Raw genomic sequence first — 19,108 nt, 5'->3', positions numbered from 1 at the left:
AAGTTTATTTTCTCCTGTCTGCTTTTCCATTAGCACCTTTAGGTTAGATTCTAGCTGAATTGCCTTTTGCAATATAGGTCAGAAAGCACTAGTGTCCAAGCAGAGGTTTTTTTTTTTCCATACCTCCACTTCAGAACTTCCCTCTGTCTCTATTTCTTCCGTCTTTGCTATACATATTAGCAGGAAGCAGATAGGTAAGAAAGAATCAGGCACAGCAACCTTCAGTACAGTAATAATAAAAGCCACAAATTTGAAAACTTGCTGAGAAGCAGAACCAGGCATTTCATATGTTGTCTAGTGCCTAGTCCTCCAAAAATCCAAATAAAGTTCTTGACAAGAAATCCTTTGGACTTTGAATATTAAATGTGGTTATTGGCCATATAATAATCAACGTAAGTGGGTTGATGCCTTGAAATGCTAAGGGATAGAAGGAGATAAGCTAGGCCTCCACCACCATCTTTGCTCTGGTAGGCCAAGCAGCCATGGGAGAACTGTGTGTGTCATCATTATAATTGGGAAAGCAGCCTTAACTAGCCCGAACAAGGAAAACAGGAAAGTCTTCTTTCAGTGTTCACCGCTGTGGCAGCCACCCAACTTGTGCCCAGCTCCTCCTCAGGGATTATCTACAAGAGAAGAAGACAAGATAAGGAGAGTAGATAGAGTGATCAACCACTGAAGGGATCTGAAGGAGACAAATCAAGGCAGATTTGATTATCTTGGACCCTCTGAAGATTCTAAAATGGGAAACAAAGTGGTAACAAACCCCAACATGCAGGGAGAGACAGTTCAGGCCAGCTTTCCACTGGAAGGAGCACCGTGTAAGGTAAAGTACAGTGAACAAGGAGGTTCAGGTCCCAGCCCTACAGGTTTATAACTGTGTGATCCTGGACAAATTGCATAATTTGTCTGAGCTCAAGTCTTCTCGTTTGTTAAGAAGGGGTAAGAGTTCCTGCCTTGCTTATCTCCTAGGTGATCAAGTAGTGTCGCATATATGAAAACATTCTCTAAAACCCAAAGTACCAAATAAATACAAGTTGTGTATTTTCTCTCTTCCATGTGTTGAGGAAAGGATTTAGGGTGGGAAGAAAAGAATCTTTCGAGTGTTATATGGATGTTAGGGGAAAAGAGTATGAGTATGGGTACAATTATAATGGCCACTTCTGTGAGGAAAAATACTCTGCTTTCCAGTCGAAAAGAAGAAACTTACTGAGTGCCAACTTCAGAAGTTGTGATTTGACCTGGTGTGCTGATGTATCTCTATAAAAGTGAGAGCTTATTTGCCAACAGAAAGTGTCCCATAAACTTTCAGTTCCATGAGAGTAATAATAATAACTTAAACATTTGTTGAACACTGTACTAAGCACTTTATATTATTAATGTATTGAATTCTCACAACAATGCTGTAAGATGTGGATAGTCCTATTATCTCCTGTTTGCCAATAAGGAAACAGAAGCACAGAACATGCCCAAGGTCACACAGCTGAAAAATAAACAGTGGAGTTTGGATGTAGTCCCAGTGGTCTGGCTTCAGAGGCCAGGCTCTGAACCCTCCAGTATACTTACTCTTAGAGTAAGTCACCAAATGTATACAAACTGGGTATGGAAGCAAGATTAAGGGGGGACAAATAGATTGGAACCAATAACTATTCAGGGTATTCCTATTTGGATCAGTTGGGTTAAAACTGGGATTATTCATTTCTGTGCTTTTTTGGGTTGTTCCCAGACAAAGAATCTTTGTAAAATTCCAGTTTGATTTCAGCAGCAGTGATAGGCAAGGGGATTTTCCCCCATTGCTTGGACATGCTTGAAAGAATCATTGTGGTGAGGATGAAATGACAATCACCCCAAGAACCCATGGAGAACCCATAAAACTAGGGAAAAAGAAGCCCAGCACCTGAAAATCCTTTCCAGACCTCTTCCTGCTCAATATTCTCCCTCAACCCTGGCCAACCCACAAAGCTGCAATACTGTTCGTTGTGCAATAAATAGGTTTTGAGTAAAGTTAATTGCAGTTTAGTTCATCCTAGCTAATTGGGCCAGAGTCAGCTAGGGCGCATTCTATAGCACACCAGCATTGGCCTGTGTTTATGCAAAACCCACGTGAGGAAAAAAAATATATAAGAGATTAATGTCTCTGACTCAACCCCCAGGTAGTTGAACAAAATTAGGTTCCTCAGTATAATCCTCATTAACATCAACCCCCATCTGGACTTATCCTCCCCTCAACACATACACAGGAAAGATAGCATTGGGGCTTATAGCTGATACTCTCCCTTCTCTACTGAAAATTTCCTTCCTCTAATGTGTATCCTTCAGGTGATTTATCTCTCACAGATACAAGTTCTAAATGGAAGGCCCTTCTCCCCTTCTCAGTAAACTTCCATTTTAAGAGAAGGACATTTTAACAAGGGCGCCTGGGTGGTTTAGTCGGGTGAGCATCCAACTCTCGATTTCGGCTCAGGTCATGATCTCAGGGTTGTGGGATAGAGGTCCACGTTGGGCTCCACACTGAGCACAGAGTCGTCTTGGGATTCTCTCATTCTCTCCCTCTGCTCCTTCCCCTGTTCTCTCTCTCTCTCTCTCTCTGAAATAAATAAATAAATAAATAAATACTTTAAAAAAAAAAAAAAAGAGGGACCTAACAAAGACATTGCCCTCTGTATATGTATCCTTAATGCTTGAACTGAATTTTGTGGTGGAAATTTTAGGACAGGTAGATATTTTGTCATGTCTGAAATCAGAGGAAGAAGGTATTTTCTCTGTTGTTCTAAGAAGCCTAGCTCTGTGGGACTAGAATCCAGGTCTCCTGACTAATAATCCAGTGATCTTCCCATCTCACCTGCTGACTCGTGGATCAGACTGAGGCTTAAGTCTGATTCAGTCAGATTTTTTCCTTGCATAAAAACAAACAAACAAACAAACCTCTGACGTGTTACCTAAACTCAGTAATCCCTTCTGGTATTTATAACTGGGTATTGAGTATTTTGAATGGCATTTTGAGCTTTAAACAATTTCCATAAACATTAGTACTAAAAATGCCTTGACATCACAGAACTAATGGCTACAATAAGCATCAGATATCCATGTAAACTGGTTTTTTTATTTTGTATTGTGCTTGACCTTTGAAAAGACAACAAGATTCAGGATCTGAAGGTTTAGGTCACTGAAGAGATTGCATCAACGTCCACCCTTTGGTAGGTTCTATCTCCAGAGAAATTCACAAGGAGACCAGAATATGTTTACCTTGCTGTGATCCAGCACAGCAAACAAGCAACTGGGTTCTGTGGTATCCTTTTACTGGCCAGTAAGGGGAGAGGGGTAGGGGGATGGGCAAAATAGGTAAAGGGGACTATGAGATACAAACTTCCAGTTACAAAATAAGTAAGCCACGGGGATATAAAGTGCAGCACGGGGAATATAGTCAGAAATATTACAGTAACTATATGGAGACAGATGTAACTAGACTTACAGTGGTGATCATTTTATAATGTATAAAAATGTTGAAATGCTATACTGTACCCCTAAAACTAATGTAGTATTGTATGTCAACTATACTTCAATAATAAATAAACAAATATTACCACTGGAACTTGTCCAGTCTTAGCTCAATTATACTTTTAGTTCTGCTATGGAGATAGATTATTTTTTATTCTATTAAAATGTTTCCATGGCTAAAATGAAAATGAGAGAAAAATATTTGACCGTGGCCACATGATATGCCACATATCTGTGAATATTCTGTATGCTTTCAGACATCATTTGCATACTTACTATTTTATAATTAAAACGTGTTTTGAAACTGAGATCATAATCTGCATAGCAAACCCAAAAGATGAAAGCTCTTCTTCCAGGCTTGCTAAGGTATATTTTAGTCAGATTTTGTTTCGAGGACCTTACCAAAGTACAATCTCCATGCTTTGCTGTCTTTAAATCATGTAGCACTTCAAGCAGATAACCAATCATCTGGCATCAATTGTCTGTTTTAACTACATTATATGCAAAAAAAGAGGGAAAAATACCCATTCATATCTCCTGTGTAAATTCAGATCTCACTACTGGAGACTCATTCTTCCCATTGTCTGTTGAATTCTCTGTCAAATCTCCAAGCAAGTGAGCCTTATATCAAGGTGGCTAAGAAGTTTTTTATTCACTAGTTTGGGGCCTTTGATCTTTGTCTCTAATTGGAAGAGAAACTTTTAAGATTACCTGAGCTCCAAAGGTTATTTGGGTATACAACGCTAGGGATGATCACTGTGTGGTAGAAAATTATAAAAGAGATATCAATGGGGCACCTGGGTGGCTCAGTTGGTTAAGTGTCTGACTCTCGGTTTTGGCTCCATCATGATCTCAGGGTCATGAGATACAGCCCCATGTCAGACTCTGCACTCACCGGGGAATCTGCTTGAGATTTCTCTCCCTCTCTCTGTCTTTCTAAAATGAATAAATTAATTAAAAACAAACAAACAAAAGAGATATCATTGTTGGGGCTTCAACATTAGTGGTGTTGTTTGGACGAAAAGGTTATTTATATTCCTGTGCCTGCTTTTTCCTCTACTTTTTTTAGAGTTCTATTGTTTGAAAATGGACCTAAGATTCAAATGCTTTATCTTTTGATAGAGTTTTTACTGCAATTGCATATGGAGCTATGGCCATTGGAGAAACACTTGTTTTGGCACCTGAATATTCAAGAGCCAAATCTGGGGCTGCACATCTGTTTGCTTTGCTGGAAAAGAAACCAACCATAGACAGCTATAGTCAAGAAGGGAAAAAACCAGTAAGCACAACTATGATTTTGATGTCCACATTATTAATTATACATATGAATGCTGTCTATATAGAGACTTAAATGAAGGCATTATTTGATAACTTTGCAAAAGATAGTGCTATAAAGAATTAAAAACTTGTATAAAAAACATTAAAAAATTAAAAATTAAAAAAATAACACGGCTACAAAGGGAGAAGGGGGTCTTGTCTTAAGCAATTTTTCACCTCTGCTACTGAAACATACATATATTTTATGAAAAATAATATACTTCTAGTTTATTTGCCTGATGCCTTGAGAATGTTCTTGAACAAAGAATTGATTTATATATTTAATTTTATTTAGACAGCTGAAACTTTAGTCTTGGATGAAGATTTGCATTTGAGTTAATTCATTTTTTTCTCTGATAATTTATACAAAGTGAATAATGCTTGCTGTTTCAGACACCGTATTTTATGGAAAATATATCCGCAATCAGAAGAGGGGGAAAAAGGAACTATATTTATTAAATTCACACATACACAGACACAAACTCTAAAAGACCATGAATATTAAAAGAGAAATAATAGTGAGATTTTATAATTTAAAACAAACAAGCCCCTTAATAGTATCTTATACATTAAATATATATTCAATTTTAAGACTTTTCTAGACAACTTAAATTTAAAAGTAAGGATAGTCATTAGGTATATACTTAAAAGAAATTTTTCACTTAAAATTATTTCCCAATTAGAATTTTAACAGTAGATATTTTATATGTATGATAGTTTAAAATAGTACATTATCCGTAAAGCTACCTAATTATTAAAAGGAATGCCAGTCCTTAGTTATAGATCTTGAAAAGATCTTGAAATTCTCAAAATAGAATGCTCAAAGATGCATCATAGTCAAAATAAGATTTCATATTTGTCTTTTAGAAAGTAAAGGATGTAGAAAACTTTTTTTTAATCTTGGGATTTAGATGTATAATTACATTGCTACTCATTTCTTTCAGAACATTACAGTAAAGGGATTGAGTATCTCACAGATAAATATCTTCATATAACTACATTATGTGGCATGGAATATGGAAATGTTTCTCATAGAGACTGTAAAATTAATTTATTTAATCATTTTATTTAATATGCAAATACTTCTAAATATCACTCCCTGTGCTTTTCAACAATTAAAATCTGGGAAAACAAAACTGAGAAATGTTGATAATTATTGCAGCTGGGAGATAATCCATTACATTTTTCTCTCTACTTTTGTAGATGCTTGAAATTTTCCATAACAAAACATTTAAAATAGGGGTGCCTGGGTGGTTCAGTCGGTTAAGTGTCTGCCTTCATCTCAGATCGTGATCTTGGGGTCCTGGAATTGAGCCCCTCATCAGGCTCCCTGGTCTGCTTCTCCTTCTCCCTCTGCCCCTCCCCCTGCTCGTGCTCTCCTCTTTCTCTCTCAGATAAATAAAGAATCTTTAAAAAAATGTTTAAAATAGTAAGAATAAATTTTAAAATGTATTAAAGTCTAGTAGTGTAAGATCTCTCTATGCCTTTTCAAAAGGCACAGAGTGTACACAAAAATAATGCACTCTTCATTACTCTGTAGTTTCCAGGTTGATTTTGTTAAGCATTTTTGCATAAATAATATTCAGTGTGGGGATAAGCAGGAAACACTGAATAAGCTAAAAATAAGCTACTACAGCACTTAACATTTTGGCATATATCCTAATATTTCTTTCTTTTGACAATAGAGTATCATTATCAAACGTTTTTTGATGCTCCTGTTCTCCACCTACCCCTGCCTTCTGCCTGTATGCTGGGTTCAGAATATGCTGAGCATGACTATTAAACCTGACTATTTAAAATGCAATTGATTGAGGGCAAGCAAACATGAAGTTCAAAAGAACCCAAAATCTTAGAACCAAATATATAAAGGGAAAGTTAATCATTTAGTGATAGTTCCGGAAAGTCTTTTATAAACACCCCTGGTATATATAAGTATTGGTTTAAAAATTATCAGAAGGATTGAAGCATAGAGAGAAAAATAAACTTTTAGGCATTACTGCCAAATAATGATCAATTGAAAACAAAGATAAGCCCAAATTCAAAGCATAATGTATATTAACTCTAAAACATGGTCCAACTTGCAAAAATAACATTTATATATATAGTTTATGAGGACCCCCAGCTATTCTGAATTAAGCAATAAAGGTCTGTAAAACACAAACTAAATTTTTAAAGATATGTACAGTTATTCAGAACATTTGGTCAAACAGCTAGTCTGCAGATTAGACTATGTCTTGGTAGGGAAGCCAAAGGAAACCGTGCTTTTTAGGAACTTGGTGAAGTCCAATAACAAAGACAAGAAGTACAGATGTAAAAATCTAAACAAAAGTGACAGAAATGATCATGCAGTCAGCAGCTCTATAGAGAGGAATACTGTTTAAAATAAAATGGTTGTGGAAACATGCATAATTTTCAGGAAGCACTCAGCCAATGTGCTATAATGTGTTATACTCATTTTAAGTTATCATTCTAAACGCTGCCAACTTTTTTTCCCAGGATACATGTGAAGGGAATATAGAGTTTCGAGAGGTCTCTTTTTTCTATCCATGTCGCCAAGATGTTCTCATTCTTTGTGGCTTATCCCTCAGTATTGAGAAAGGGAAGACAGTGGCATTTGTTGGGAGCAGTGGCTGTGGAAAAAGCACTTCTATCCAACTTCTGCAGAGATTTTATGACCCTGTGAAAGGACAAGTGGTAAGACTGATTTTAAATTCTGCTTATCTAGAGTTTAGTGGTGCTATTCTTAAACATTCCCTTGGGCTTAATCATCCTTACTGGTTTGAATAGGGCAAAAAGTGCAGTAGTTTGGAGGGGGGGGGAAACAACTCTCTCCCTTAACTAAATGGACAAGCAAACCAATAACAAAAATGATGGATAGGATTTTAAGGCTAAATACAAAATACAAAGACTCAAAGATTCTTCAGTCATGATGGTGGCAGAAATTTTGGTCTTAAATTGAAGACAACACAAACAAATGGAAAGATATTCCATGCTCATGAATTGGGAGAACAAATATTGTTAAAATGTCTGTACTACGCTAAACAAGCTATGGATTTAATGCAATGTCTATCAAATACCAACAGCATTTTTCACAAAATTAGAACAATCCTAAAATTTCTAGGGAAACACAAAAGACCCTGAATAGTTCAAACAATCTTAAAAAAGAAAAGCAAAGCTGGAGGCATCACAATTCCAGACTTCAAGTTATATTACAAAGCTGTAGTAATCAAAATGATATGGTACTGGCATAAAAACAGACACATAGATCAATGGAACATAATACAGAGTCCAGAAATAAAGCCACACCTTTGACAAAAGAGGAAAGAATATACAATAGGGCAAAGAGAGTCTCTTCAATAAATGTGCTAGGAAAACTGGACAGTTCCATGCAAAAAGATGAAACTGGACCACTTTCTAATATCATACATAAAACAACTCAAAGTAGATTAAATACATACATGTGAGACCTGAAACTACAACAGTCCTAGCAGAGAACACAGGCAGTAATTTCTCTGACATTGGCTACAGCAACATTTTTCTAGATATGTCTAAGGTAAGGGAAATGAAAGCAAAAATAAACTATTGGGACTACATCAAAATAAGCTTTTGCATAGTGAAGGAAAACATCAACAAAAAAAAGGCAGCCTACTGAATGGGAGTATATTTGCAAATGATATCTCCAATGAGGGTTAATATCTAAAATATATAAAGAACTTCTACAGCTCAATACCAAAAAGAAAAAAAAATACAATTTAAAAATAAAGGACCTGAAGAGATATTTTTCCAAAGAAGACATACATATGGCCAACAGACACATAAAAAGATGCTCAACATCACTAATCATCAGGGAAATGTGAATCAAAACCACAATGAGATATCACCTTATACCTGACAGAATGACTATAATCAAAAAGACAAGAAATAACAAATGTTGGCAAAAATGTGGAGAAAAACGAACCCTCATGCACTGTTGGTATAAATTGATATAGCCACTGTGGAAAAGAATATGGAGGTGGTCAAAAAATTATAAATAGAAATACCATATAATCCAATAATTCCACTCCTGGATATTTACCCAAAGAAAACGAAAACACCAATTTGAAAAGATATATGCACCACTATGTTTATTGCAGCATTATTTATAATACCAAGATATGGAAGCAAACTAAGTGTCCACTGAAAGACAAATGGATATATATGCAATGGAATATCACTCAGCCATAAAAAAGGATGAGATCTTGCCACTTGTGACAGCATGGATGGATCTAGAGCATATTATGCTAAGTGAAATGAGTCAGCCTGAGAAAGGCAAATACCATATGATTTCACTCATGTGGAATCTAAAAAACAAAACAAATGAATAAGCAAATAAACTAGCAGAATTAGACCTATAAACACAGAGGTACAAACTGATAGTAGCCAGAGGGAAGGGGGTGATGGGCAGAATGGATGAAGGGGATAAGTAGGAGATAGATGCTTCCAGTTATGGAATGAATAAGTCACGAGAATAAAGGGCAAAACATAGGAAATTTGGCCAGTAATATTGTACTAGCCTTGAATGGTGACAGATGGTAGCTACACTTGTGGTGAGCATAGCATAATATATAGAGAAGTTGAATCACTATATTGTACACCTGAAACTATTGTAATATTGTGTGTCAACTATACTTACATTTTTTTAAATCTAAGAAAAATTAAAAGTATACAAATTTGAAATTCTAAAAGAAAAAAAGAAATTTTGATCTTATGAAGACATGGAATTCTTTTAGGATACAGGTGTTGGAGGAGGGGTTTAATATCTGTATCTAGGCTCTTCCTTTATCCTCTTGTTTTAAGACAGAGATAAATTTCCTCTGCCACCCTGATTCAGGCTTCCTGCTATTCCCACTGGCATTCTCCACCCACCAACTCTCAAAATTTTAAGCATGGTTAGGGCTTATCTAAATCAGCTCCGTTGGGGCACCTGGCCAGCTCAGTAGGTTAATAAGCGTCTGCCTTCGACTCAGGTCATGATCCCAGGGTCAAGCCCCGCATTGGGCTCCCTGCGCATCTGGGAGCCTGCTTCTCTCTCTGACTCTCCCCCACCTGGTTCATGCTGTCTCTCTCTTTCTCTGTCTGAGATAAATAAATTAAAAATCTTTAAAATCAATCAATCAATCAATAAATCAGCTCCATTAAGTCCTGCATCCTGATCTAAAAAAAAAAAAAATGCAACCTCTCTCTCTTTAGAATTCCAATGACTTTTTCTCAAATGGCACCTTTCTTACTCTTCCTTATATTCAGGTTTTCAATTATCCTCTCCCCCCAGCCAGCATCACATCACATACACACACACACATACATACACCTTCCTGTTCTGCCTTCTCCTCCCCACAAAAATCCTAAGCCCCTAAAAGTCAAAGACTCATATTAGTCCTCATTCTCCTGCAATTTACATGGGTTTTTTTTCTCATCGCAGATTCTCAGTGACTATTTGCAAAAAAAAATGGTCCAGAATGGCTCCCTTGTTACCAGTGATAACAATGAGTTAACAATTAGTCCAAAATTAGGTAACAGTCATCTACTTGCACATAACATAGCATATCCCCTCCTTTAAACCCTCCAATGATTTCCTACCATAGTTAGAATAAAACAGAGTCCATTCCATCAATCATGGTCCTTCATGATCGGGTCTCTGCCTCTCTCCAAACTCCTATCACTCCCCACCTTGTGTACTGTGTGTCAGTCTCACTGGCTTCTTTATGTTCTCTAAACTCACTTATGGCCTTCGTTCTTGCTGTTCTCCTGCTTGGAATTTTCTTGCTCCAACCTCTTTGCTGACTCCTTATCATTCAAATATCAATCTAAATGCTACTTCTTAGGTAGGGCTTCTTAGATTACTCTGTAGAAAATAATCCATTCACCAACCTGTTTCCCACATCCTCCCTACATTCTCAGTCACTCTCAATCCCATTTTCCTGTCTTCATGACACTTTCTTTTTTGAGTTGATTATTTGTTAGTGTGTTTATTGCCTGCCTGTCTCCACTAGAATATAAACTGCAGGAGGGCAAGAGCTTTGTCCTGCTTACCACTATTTCCCTGGTACCTGAAGAGTCCACATCAGCTAGTAGGTATGCTCATCAAATGCCAGTTGAATGTTGTTATATGTTCATGTGAATAAGCATGACTGTGTACAAAATGACATACCTTTATATGTGACTACTGTATCAGCCTACACCTTCTCTCTCTGGGCTTTAAAAAAGTGGGGTCCTATTACAGTAGAGGTTGCTCATTTTCCATCTGACTTCAGCACAAAGCACCAGGCTTTACTCTAGACTCCAGGCAAGTCTCTAGACTATGTGGCCATTTGTAGAAATGTCAAGTAAGTTTAGGAGTTGGCATTTTAGTCAGTTACACTCTGCTTCTATACAATATGATTTACAGTCCATCCTTGGGTAGCATTTTAGTGTAAGGTAGGCTTGAATTCCTACCCTTCTTGTTATAATTTCTATATGTTTGAATATAGTGAATTGTGACATGATACAGTTGTTGGATCTTCACATACCGTTCTCCATTTTGCTTTTGGCAGCTATTTGATGGTGTGGATGCAAAGGAACTGAATGTACAATGGCTCCGTTCCCAAATGGCAATTGTTTCTCAAGAGCCTGTACTCTTCAACTGTAGCATTGCCGACAACATTGCCTATGGTGATAACAGCCGTGTTGTGCCGTTAGATGAAATAAAAGAAGTAGCAAAAGCAGCAAATATTCATTCTTTTATTGAGGGTCTCCCTGAGGTAAGAAAAATATCTGAAATCTTGAATTGCAAAGTTGCCAGGTAAGCCTAAGTGTTTGTTTTTATGTGCTACTTGAATCATACAATTTATTTTTTGCTAACATCTAATATAAAGTTATATGTAAAAAGCAAAGATTGAAATTTTTCTGTGATTAGTTTTCCCAAGACCAAACTGTATTAATATTCACCGAATTAGTTTTCTTATTTGTTTCTTTACCTTTTATCCATATACACTCAACTCATGTCTATACCACCATCATTCCCCCCACCCCCGGACCACTCCAGTAGCTTCTTAGTCTGTCTCCCTGTTGCCCGTCTGCCCAATTATAATTCTCCTTCTTCACAGTAACTAGGGGGATCTTTTGAAAACATAAATTAGATTCTGTCCCTCCTGCTTCAAACTTCCTAATGGCATCCTTTGTACTTAGAATAAAGTCCAAATTTCTTATGTGGCTGGTAAAGCTTTCTATGATCGATCCTACTTACCTCTCCAGTTCCTTCCTCACCATATGCTCATTCTGCTCCAGCCGCAGGGTCCTCTTTTCATCTCATGAACACACCAAGTTTTTCCCTACCTCAGGACATTTACACTCGCCGTTTCTTCAGCCAGGACCTCCCTTCCTCTGGCTCTTTGCAGAGCCAGCTCTTTAACCTTCAAGCTCCTTGAAATGTCATCTTTGCAGACACCCTCCATGGCCACCTTACTTAGAAGAGTTCCCACCACTCCTTCACCTACCACATATTTATACCATTTGACTTTTACACTTAAATTGTTTATTATCTTTCATTATTTTTGTTGTACTATATCCCAGCTTTACCCAAAACTACATTTTGCAGAGACTCAGTGTGCTAACTTTTTACAATGAACTTTGGAAATCAAGATGATGTTATTTACTAAAAAAAAGAATAACTTGTTTCTCAGTATTTTTAAGTTTAACTTTAGTTTGCCTTCATATCACCATTACTGAAAAAATATGTAGCACCATAAAGAAATCTGTGCCAAGATATCATTTTGGAATAGGACATTGGACATCACATCTAGCAGCAATGTAAATGACCATTTGTTGTAGTGAGGAAAAGACAGGGAGTTGGGAGATGACTTAGGAGCTATTTCCAGTGTTATGAATGCCTGAATTAGAAATTATAAAGTAAAATAAAACAAGGAAAAGGATTTAAAAGATATTGGAAAGGTGGAATTGCCAAGATGTGGTTCAGGATTGTGAAAAGTGAGCAAGAAAGCGTATGATACACTGGACAGCCTGCTGGAATGAAAGCACACGGAGTGTGTGATGAGAGTACAAAGGAAGGAATGACAAATTCTCTGGGAGCTCAGAGAAAATCACACAGAAGATGCTGTTTTAAAGCAGGTTTTGAAGAATGAGTAGGAATTCTCCAGGCAGAGAGGAGACAAATCCATACTTAGAAGACAGAATAAGCTCACATGGAAACATAAACATGTAAAAGAGTTTCAGGTGTTTGGAAGGAAATAAATTTAAAATCCTGAGTATAACGCATAAAATGAGGAATTGAAAAGAGGCCAAAACATGAGCAGAAACTAAATGTGAAGGTTCTGATATACTAGTCTAAGAAGTTTGGATTCTGTCTTATTGGAAATAGGATTTCCAATCCTATTGGATGGAAATGTCCCACTAGACATTTTTAGGCAAAGAAATAATGTGATCAGATTTTAAAGCAAAAATTGCTGCTGAAACTCAGCCTTTTGTTTGCTCATCCAAGAGGCACTGTGGCCTTTGGTGATGGCAGAGATTGGCATTAAAAGGACAAGCTCTGGTGCTTTACAACATTCTGGATGAGAGCAATGCAGGTCCACATTTTCTGTTCCTCAGTTTCAATTTCCAAAAACTGTTAAACTCCATCCCTTACACACAAATTTTGTATGTGTGGTGGCCAAAATGATGTGAAGCCATATGTAGTCTTTATTAATCCTACTTAGAATGAATAATCAAATATTTCTGCACAAATATTCATATGATTACCACTTGCTTCCCCAGAACTTCTGGGGTGCTATTATATATCACATACTAAATATATATAATATGTAGTATATACAATTTGTGGTGTATTTTCTTCTAAAGTCAAACAAACAGGGGCACCTGGCTGGCTCAGTTGGTAGAGCAGCTGACTCTTGATCTCAGGGTTGTGAGTTAGAGCCCCATGTTGGGTATAGAGATTACTAAATAATTTTTTTTTTTTAGAGAGAGAGAGAAAGAGTGCGGGACAGAGAGGCAAAGCAGGAAAGAGAATCTTAAGCAGGCTGTACACCCAGCACAGAGCCCAATGAGGGGCTCGATCTCACGACCCTGAGATCATAATCTGAGCTGAAATCAAGAGTCAGATGCTTAACTAAGTGAGCCATCCAGGCACCCCAAAAAACAGAATTCTTAAACAAATAGAGCCCTAAAGGTTTCTGGTAAGGGATTGTGGACCTGACAGGCAACTCAAACTCAGAGGGTGAATAGCAAGACATCAATAAGGGTAACACATTTATACCATATGCCATGGAGATGACCCGCAGACATCCAGAAATATCCACCTAGGAGGGGAGTTGAAGCAACACCGCTTTGGTCTTGAGGATCCTCTGGGAAACATACCAGGTATAGATGCAGCTCTCAGTCAAGCCACATCATGGCTACTGGAATATGACTTCAACCACTGAAACCACCCTAAATTCCTCCCCAGGGCTTGCAGGGATTCTCTAGGATATAGTTGGTTTAGGATTAGACTCTTTCTGATGTTCCCTCTAGAACCCAACTGGCTTTTAGCCCTAGGTTCATATTGAGGAGCCATTGTTCCTTGAGGATGTCATAAACAGGTTGCATATTTCAAGACACTCAACATCCATCCCAATGTTTGCCAGAAAATTGATTTAGATTTGCAGTTTAAACAGGAGAATGAGGGGCACCTGGGTGGCTCAGTTGATTAAGCATTGGCTCAGGTCATGATGTCAGGGGCCTGGGATTGAGCCCCAAGTCAGGCTCCCTGCTCAGCGGGGAGCCTGCTTTTCCCTCTGCCTCTGCCTGCTACTTCCTCTGCTTGTGCACTCTCTCTCATAAAAATAAAGAAAACCTTTAAGCAGGAAAATGAAACTCTGTAGTTCTTTTCTTTTTTTTTTAAGATATAATTTATTTATTTGAGAGAGAAAGGGAGAGCGCATGAGCTGGGGGAGGCACAGAGGGAGAAGCAGGCTTTCCACTGAGCAGGGAGCCCGATGAGGGGCTCAATCCCAGGACTCTGGGACCACGACCCGAGCAAAAGGCAGATGCTTAACTAACTGAGCCACCCAGGTACCCCTGTAATTCTTCATTAAAAAATGAGAACCTTCACTTTCAGTATCTGAAAATGTTTTTAGGTTGATATTGAGACAATGTATATATTCACATTTATAATCTGTTTTGCTTAATGATAGACAAAAACATCCGAATTTAATTTTCATCCAATTCATTCTTGATGCTAATATCTTCCTGCAATCCAGAGAAGGCCAAGAAATGCAAAGTGACTTCTAAGCTAGTATTGTTATCTTCTTCAGCTACACTAGAACAATCCATGTACAATTTAAGCTAGACTGGCAAAAAAGTGCTACAAACCGTTATTACCTCCACCCAGTCCTCTCTCAATTTTCGTTTCAGGGTTGGATTCTCTAATTTAGATGGGAACTTTGTGGTGTGTGGAAATGAATGACATGGTTTTATCTGATTATCCTGCCCTGTGATTCCAAACTTAATAAAATGTATTTTAGAAGTCAGGCGCCCAGCGTGCTGGCAGTCCTATATAAAAGCACAGAGGAGATAACGTCTGTTTTCTTTGGAGAGCATTCACCTCAGAGAAGACACTTTTACTGGGCTTTAGTAACTCAGATACCTTTGTTTTATATAAAGCAAACAACTGTCCATCTTAAATTGAAAAATGAACTTTAAGATGAAGTAGACGCATTTATCATAAGGTTGTGTCACAGGCTCTCTTGATACCCGCTCTGCCCAAATAGTACCCCTCGAAGGCAAGGCAGTCAGATGTGGAGGAAAAGGCAATTAATTCAAGCTTCTCTAAGGCACTAAGACAAAACAGCGTATTAATCACATGCATCTTCTCTGTGATGCTGCTACAGGATCCACCTTTGGAAGGCTGTATAATTAGACTTGCTTTCCTGGTGGTGTCAATCCATCCACACATTCTTATCTGGATATCAGTAACATATACCTGTTAGACAACTGGCACTGTGTACTAGAAAGCAATGTGAAACCTTGAAGGGAAGTAGAGTCAATGGGACAATCTAGAAAGCAAGAGGAGCCTGCTTGTATGACCGGTCATGATTTAGCAGACTACAGCAGCTTTAGGATACTCCTCTAGTAGTTTCTTTATTCTTCTGTGGAGGAAAACACTGGAGGAAAGGTCATTAGTAAGTAGGAGGGCCATGGAAACATTGGGAGTGCTAAATGTCACTATTATGGCCTGAAAAGATGAACAGACTATCTCCAGATGCCAGCCTAATTTACTGCCAGGAAGATACCTGAAGAACTGAGAACAGAATCCCGCTCCCTGGAGAGATGTGCCCCTAGAGGTTTGGTGAGAGCCAGAGTGAAGAAACCCAGTGATTTCCTTGTTTTTATATACTTTAATTCTTTTTGACCTGAAAATAGAAGGTAATGGAATTTAATGCAAAAAGATTTGTGTTTACTGAGAACTTTCTTTCGCCAGTAATTTTTTTCTTATGCTTTAATTCAAACAATCCCTTTGTAGACGCATAATGGCAAAGGTCTGCTGTTTGTGATCAGTGTAGATATGTAAATGAGATGGTAGTGTTTACTGCTGGTTTAGCTTTTATTTTCAGCAAAGCCCAAGAATAGATTTCAGCACTTGTTGGGATACAAATTTTCGAGAGTAGCAAAATTTGAAATATTTAGATGGTTCTCGCCCACAGTTGCCATGCTAATTTAAATAACCAAGACTTGCTTTCTTAATTGCATGTTCCTGTAATAGAAATACAACACACAAGTTGGACTGAAAGGAACTCTGCTTTCCGGAGGCCAGAAACAAAGACTAGCTATTGCAAGGGCTCTTCTCCGGAAACCAAAAATTTTACTGTTGGATGAGGCCACTTCAGCCCTTGATAATGAGAGTGAAAAGGTAACATTCTCTTATTTCATCTCAGAATATTATACCAAATAAGAGAGTGGAGTGTTGTGGAAGAAATGAAGGTCAGTCTGGGGCAAGAAAGACCTGAGAGAATTATGGTCATAGGGTCACAAGTTCTAATTAAGGTTTTGGCCTTTAAAAAAAAAAGTTAGAGGGGCGCCTGGGTGGCACAGCGGTTAAGCGTCTGCCTTCGGCTCAGGGCGTGATCCCGGCGTTATGGGATCGAGCCCCACATCAGGCTCTTCCGCTATGAGCCTGCTTCTTTCTCTCCCACTCCCCCTGCTTGTGTTCCCTCTCTCGCTGGCTGTCTGTATCTCTGTCAAATAAATAAATAAAATCTTTTAAAAAAAAAAAAGTTAGAGGCTGGTGGGAAGGAGGGAGTTGGGACACAGGGCATCTTATGTTCTAGAAAGGTTTTCTCATTTGAATTGATTTATCAGAAAGGCCCAATTCTTGAAATGTTTCTCCAGTCAAGGAAAAAGCCCAAGAAAAATAACTTTACTATTCTATTATTATTATTATTACGATACCAAACAAATTAATAAGGCAATCTGCATGCATAAAAGAGTAATCTACACTGCAGTGTCAGAGCCTACTAGTTACTCCATCTTCTATAGACAATTAGCTCTGTTTGAGAAGAAAGCAAGGAAGCAAAGAGATGTGACAATAGACCTACACTGCAAGCTCCTTCAGATGTTTAAGTTTGCTATATGTCCTCATGCTCTAGTAGTTTCTTGCACATAGTAGGCACTTACTTGTTAAATGAACATTGGTTGAATGAATGATAACCTTAAAATTTACCAAGTGTCCATTATATGCTATAATCTCAATCCTCACAACTTGATGAATTAGCTTATTTTATTAGCCATGTGAGTTTTATAGGTTAGCACACTAAGGCTTTAAAAAGTTAAGTAATTTCTCTGAATTTTAATAGAGGGTGTCTGAGCTAAGATCTTATGTGGTTAACCATCACACAGTTGCTATTTGTAGATGATTATCATTCTTGACTCCTAAGGACACAGTGTGTTATGAAAGAAAAACATGATTTTTGGAATCAGACATACCTGAGCTGTAATCCTGGATTCATCAATTACTAGCAGTATGACCTTGCTCAAGTGATCTGGACTTTCCAAATCTCAGTTTATTCATCACAAAAATGAAAATATCCCCCACCTTATGGGTTATTGCAGGGACTTAAATTAGATACCCATTATTGGAATGAATATTTTTTATAGTCAACAAATATTGGTTTTCAGCCTCCACTCTCATTTGTTCTGTACAACATTATAACCTACCATAGCTGAGAGGTTACCCAGGACAATTTTATAGCTAAATTCTACCTAAATAAATAAATAAATGCTATGAGAAGAAATTAAGTAAGTAAATTAAGCATTCTACTTAGGTGTGGAAATATTATTTTCTGACTCTGAGTTTGGAACCACCTACTTACATACAGACAACCATCTTATTTTTATTCATTATCACAAAGCTTTTCTAATTAGAAGTCTAAATGTGTCTATAATTACTTTTTCTAGATTTCTATTGAGTATGGTGAATATTTCACAAAGCAGGGCAATTGCCTTTGGGGATAAGCAAATACACTCTTATTAGATTACCTTTATCAATTTATTTGGGTAAGTTTATTAGCATCTAAGTCAAGCTAGCAATCACAGTTCCTTTTCTCTTCTAGGTGGTTCAGTATGCTCTCAATAAGGCCAGAAAGGGAAGGACTTGCCTAGTGGTTGCTCACAGACTCTCCACAATACAGAATGCAGATCTGATAGTGGTCCTGCACAATGGGAAAATAAAGGAACAGGGAACTCATCAAGAACTCCTGAGAAATCGAGATATGTATTTTAAATTAGTAAATGCACAGTCAGTGCAGTGATGCTGTTGGAGTTAGCACATATTTTGATCTTCGTGTAATGCAAAGAAAGTACTTAGCAATTATTTGGCATGCTTTGATCTCTTTTATTACATGTATCTATACCTGGAATCATGCTATTCAAGTACAGACATGTTTTGTGTACACAACGTCTTCTCTTCAGATTTTTTAAAGGAAACAAAATTTGCTAAACTCATATAAGTGAGATAATGCCTGCATCCCTCCTTTGTAAAAATGTTCTGACCCATGTGTTTGTAAAGCAGTTTTCTACAAAATGAATCTATTTTCCTGTCGACTTCGGCTATAAAATTGGGAATATATTCCAAGAGAGAAAAATTATCCAATTAACTAAATTGAAAGATTTTAGTAAAGAGAGAGATGTAGTTGGGCCTGACATTGTAGGGAGAATTATTTTACCTTGGAGCTTCCAGCATTTTGTAACACATATTAAAGCACTTTGATCAAGTCTTATTCTTCAGACCATA

At 37.5% G+C, this 19,108-nt stretch overlaps 1 protein-coding gene across 1 annotated transcript in view; it reads left to right on the top strand.

The window, feature by feature from the left end:
• Positions 1 to 18,626, top strand: part of ABCB5 (ATP binding cassette subfamily B member 5) — a 130,328-nt gene extending 111,702 nt beyond the window's left edge. The window contains exons 23-27 of the mRNA XM_008686372.1: positions 4,618 to 4,774; positions 7,309 to 7,506; positions 11,382 to 11,588; positions 16,583 to 16,729; positions 18,429 to 18,626. Coding sequence (XP_008684594.1) covers positions 4,618 to 4,774; positions 7,309 to 7,506; positions 11,382 to 11,588; positions 16,583 to 16,729; positions 18,429 to 18,626 — 907 coding nt within the window. The remainder of the gene's footprint in view (positions 1 to 4,617; positions 4,775 to 7,308; positions 7,507 to 11,381; positions 11,589 to 16,582; positions 16,730 to 18,428) is intronic.
• The last annotated feature ends 482 nt before the right edge of the window (positions 18,627 to 19,108 follow it).

The sequence above is a fragment of the Ursus maritimus genome, unplaced genomic scaffold (assembly GCF_017311325.1).
Source record: "Ursus maritimus isolate PB19 unplaced genomic scaffold, ASM1731132v1 scaffold_3, whole genome shotgun sequence".
Classification (NCBI taxonomy): domain Eukaryota; kingdom Metazoa; phylum Chordata; class Mammalia; order Carnivora; family Ursidae; genus Ursus; species Ursus maritimus.
Note: the sequence above shows the minus strand (reverse complement) of the source record. Positions and strands in the feature narration are given on the sequence as shown.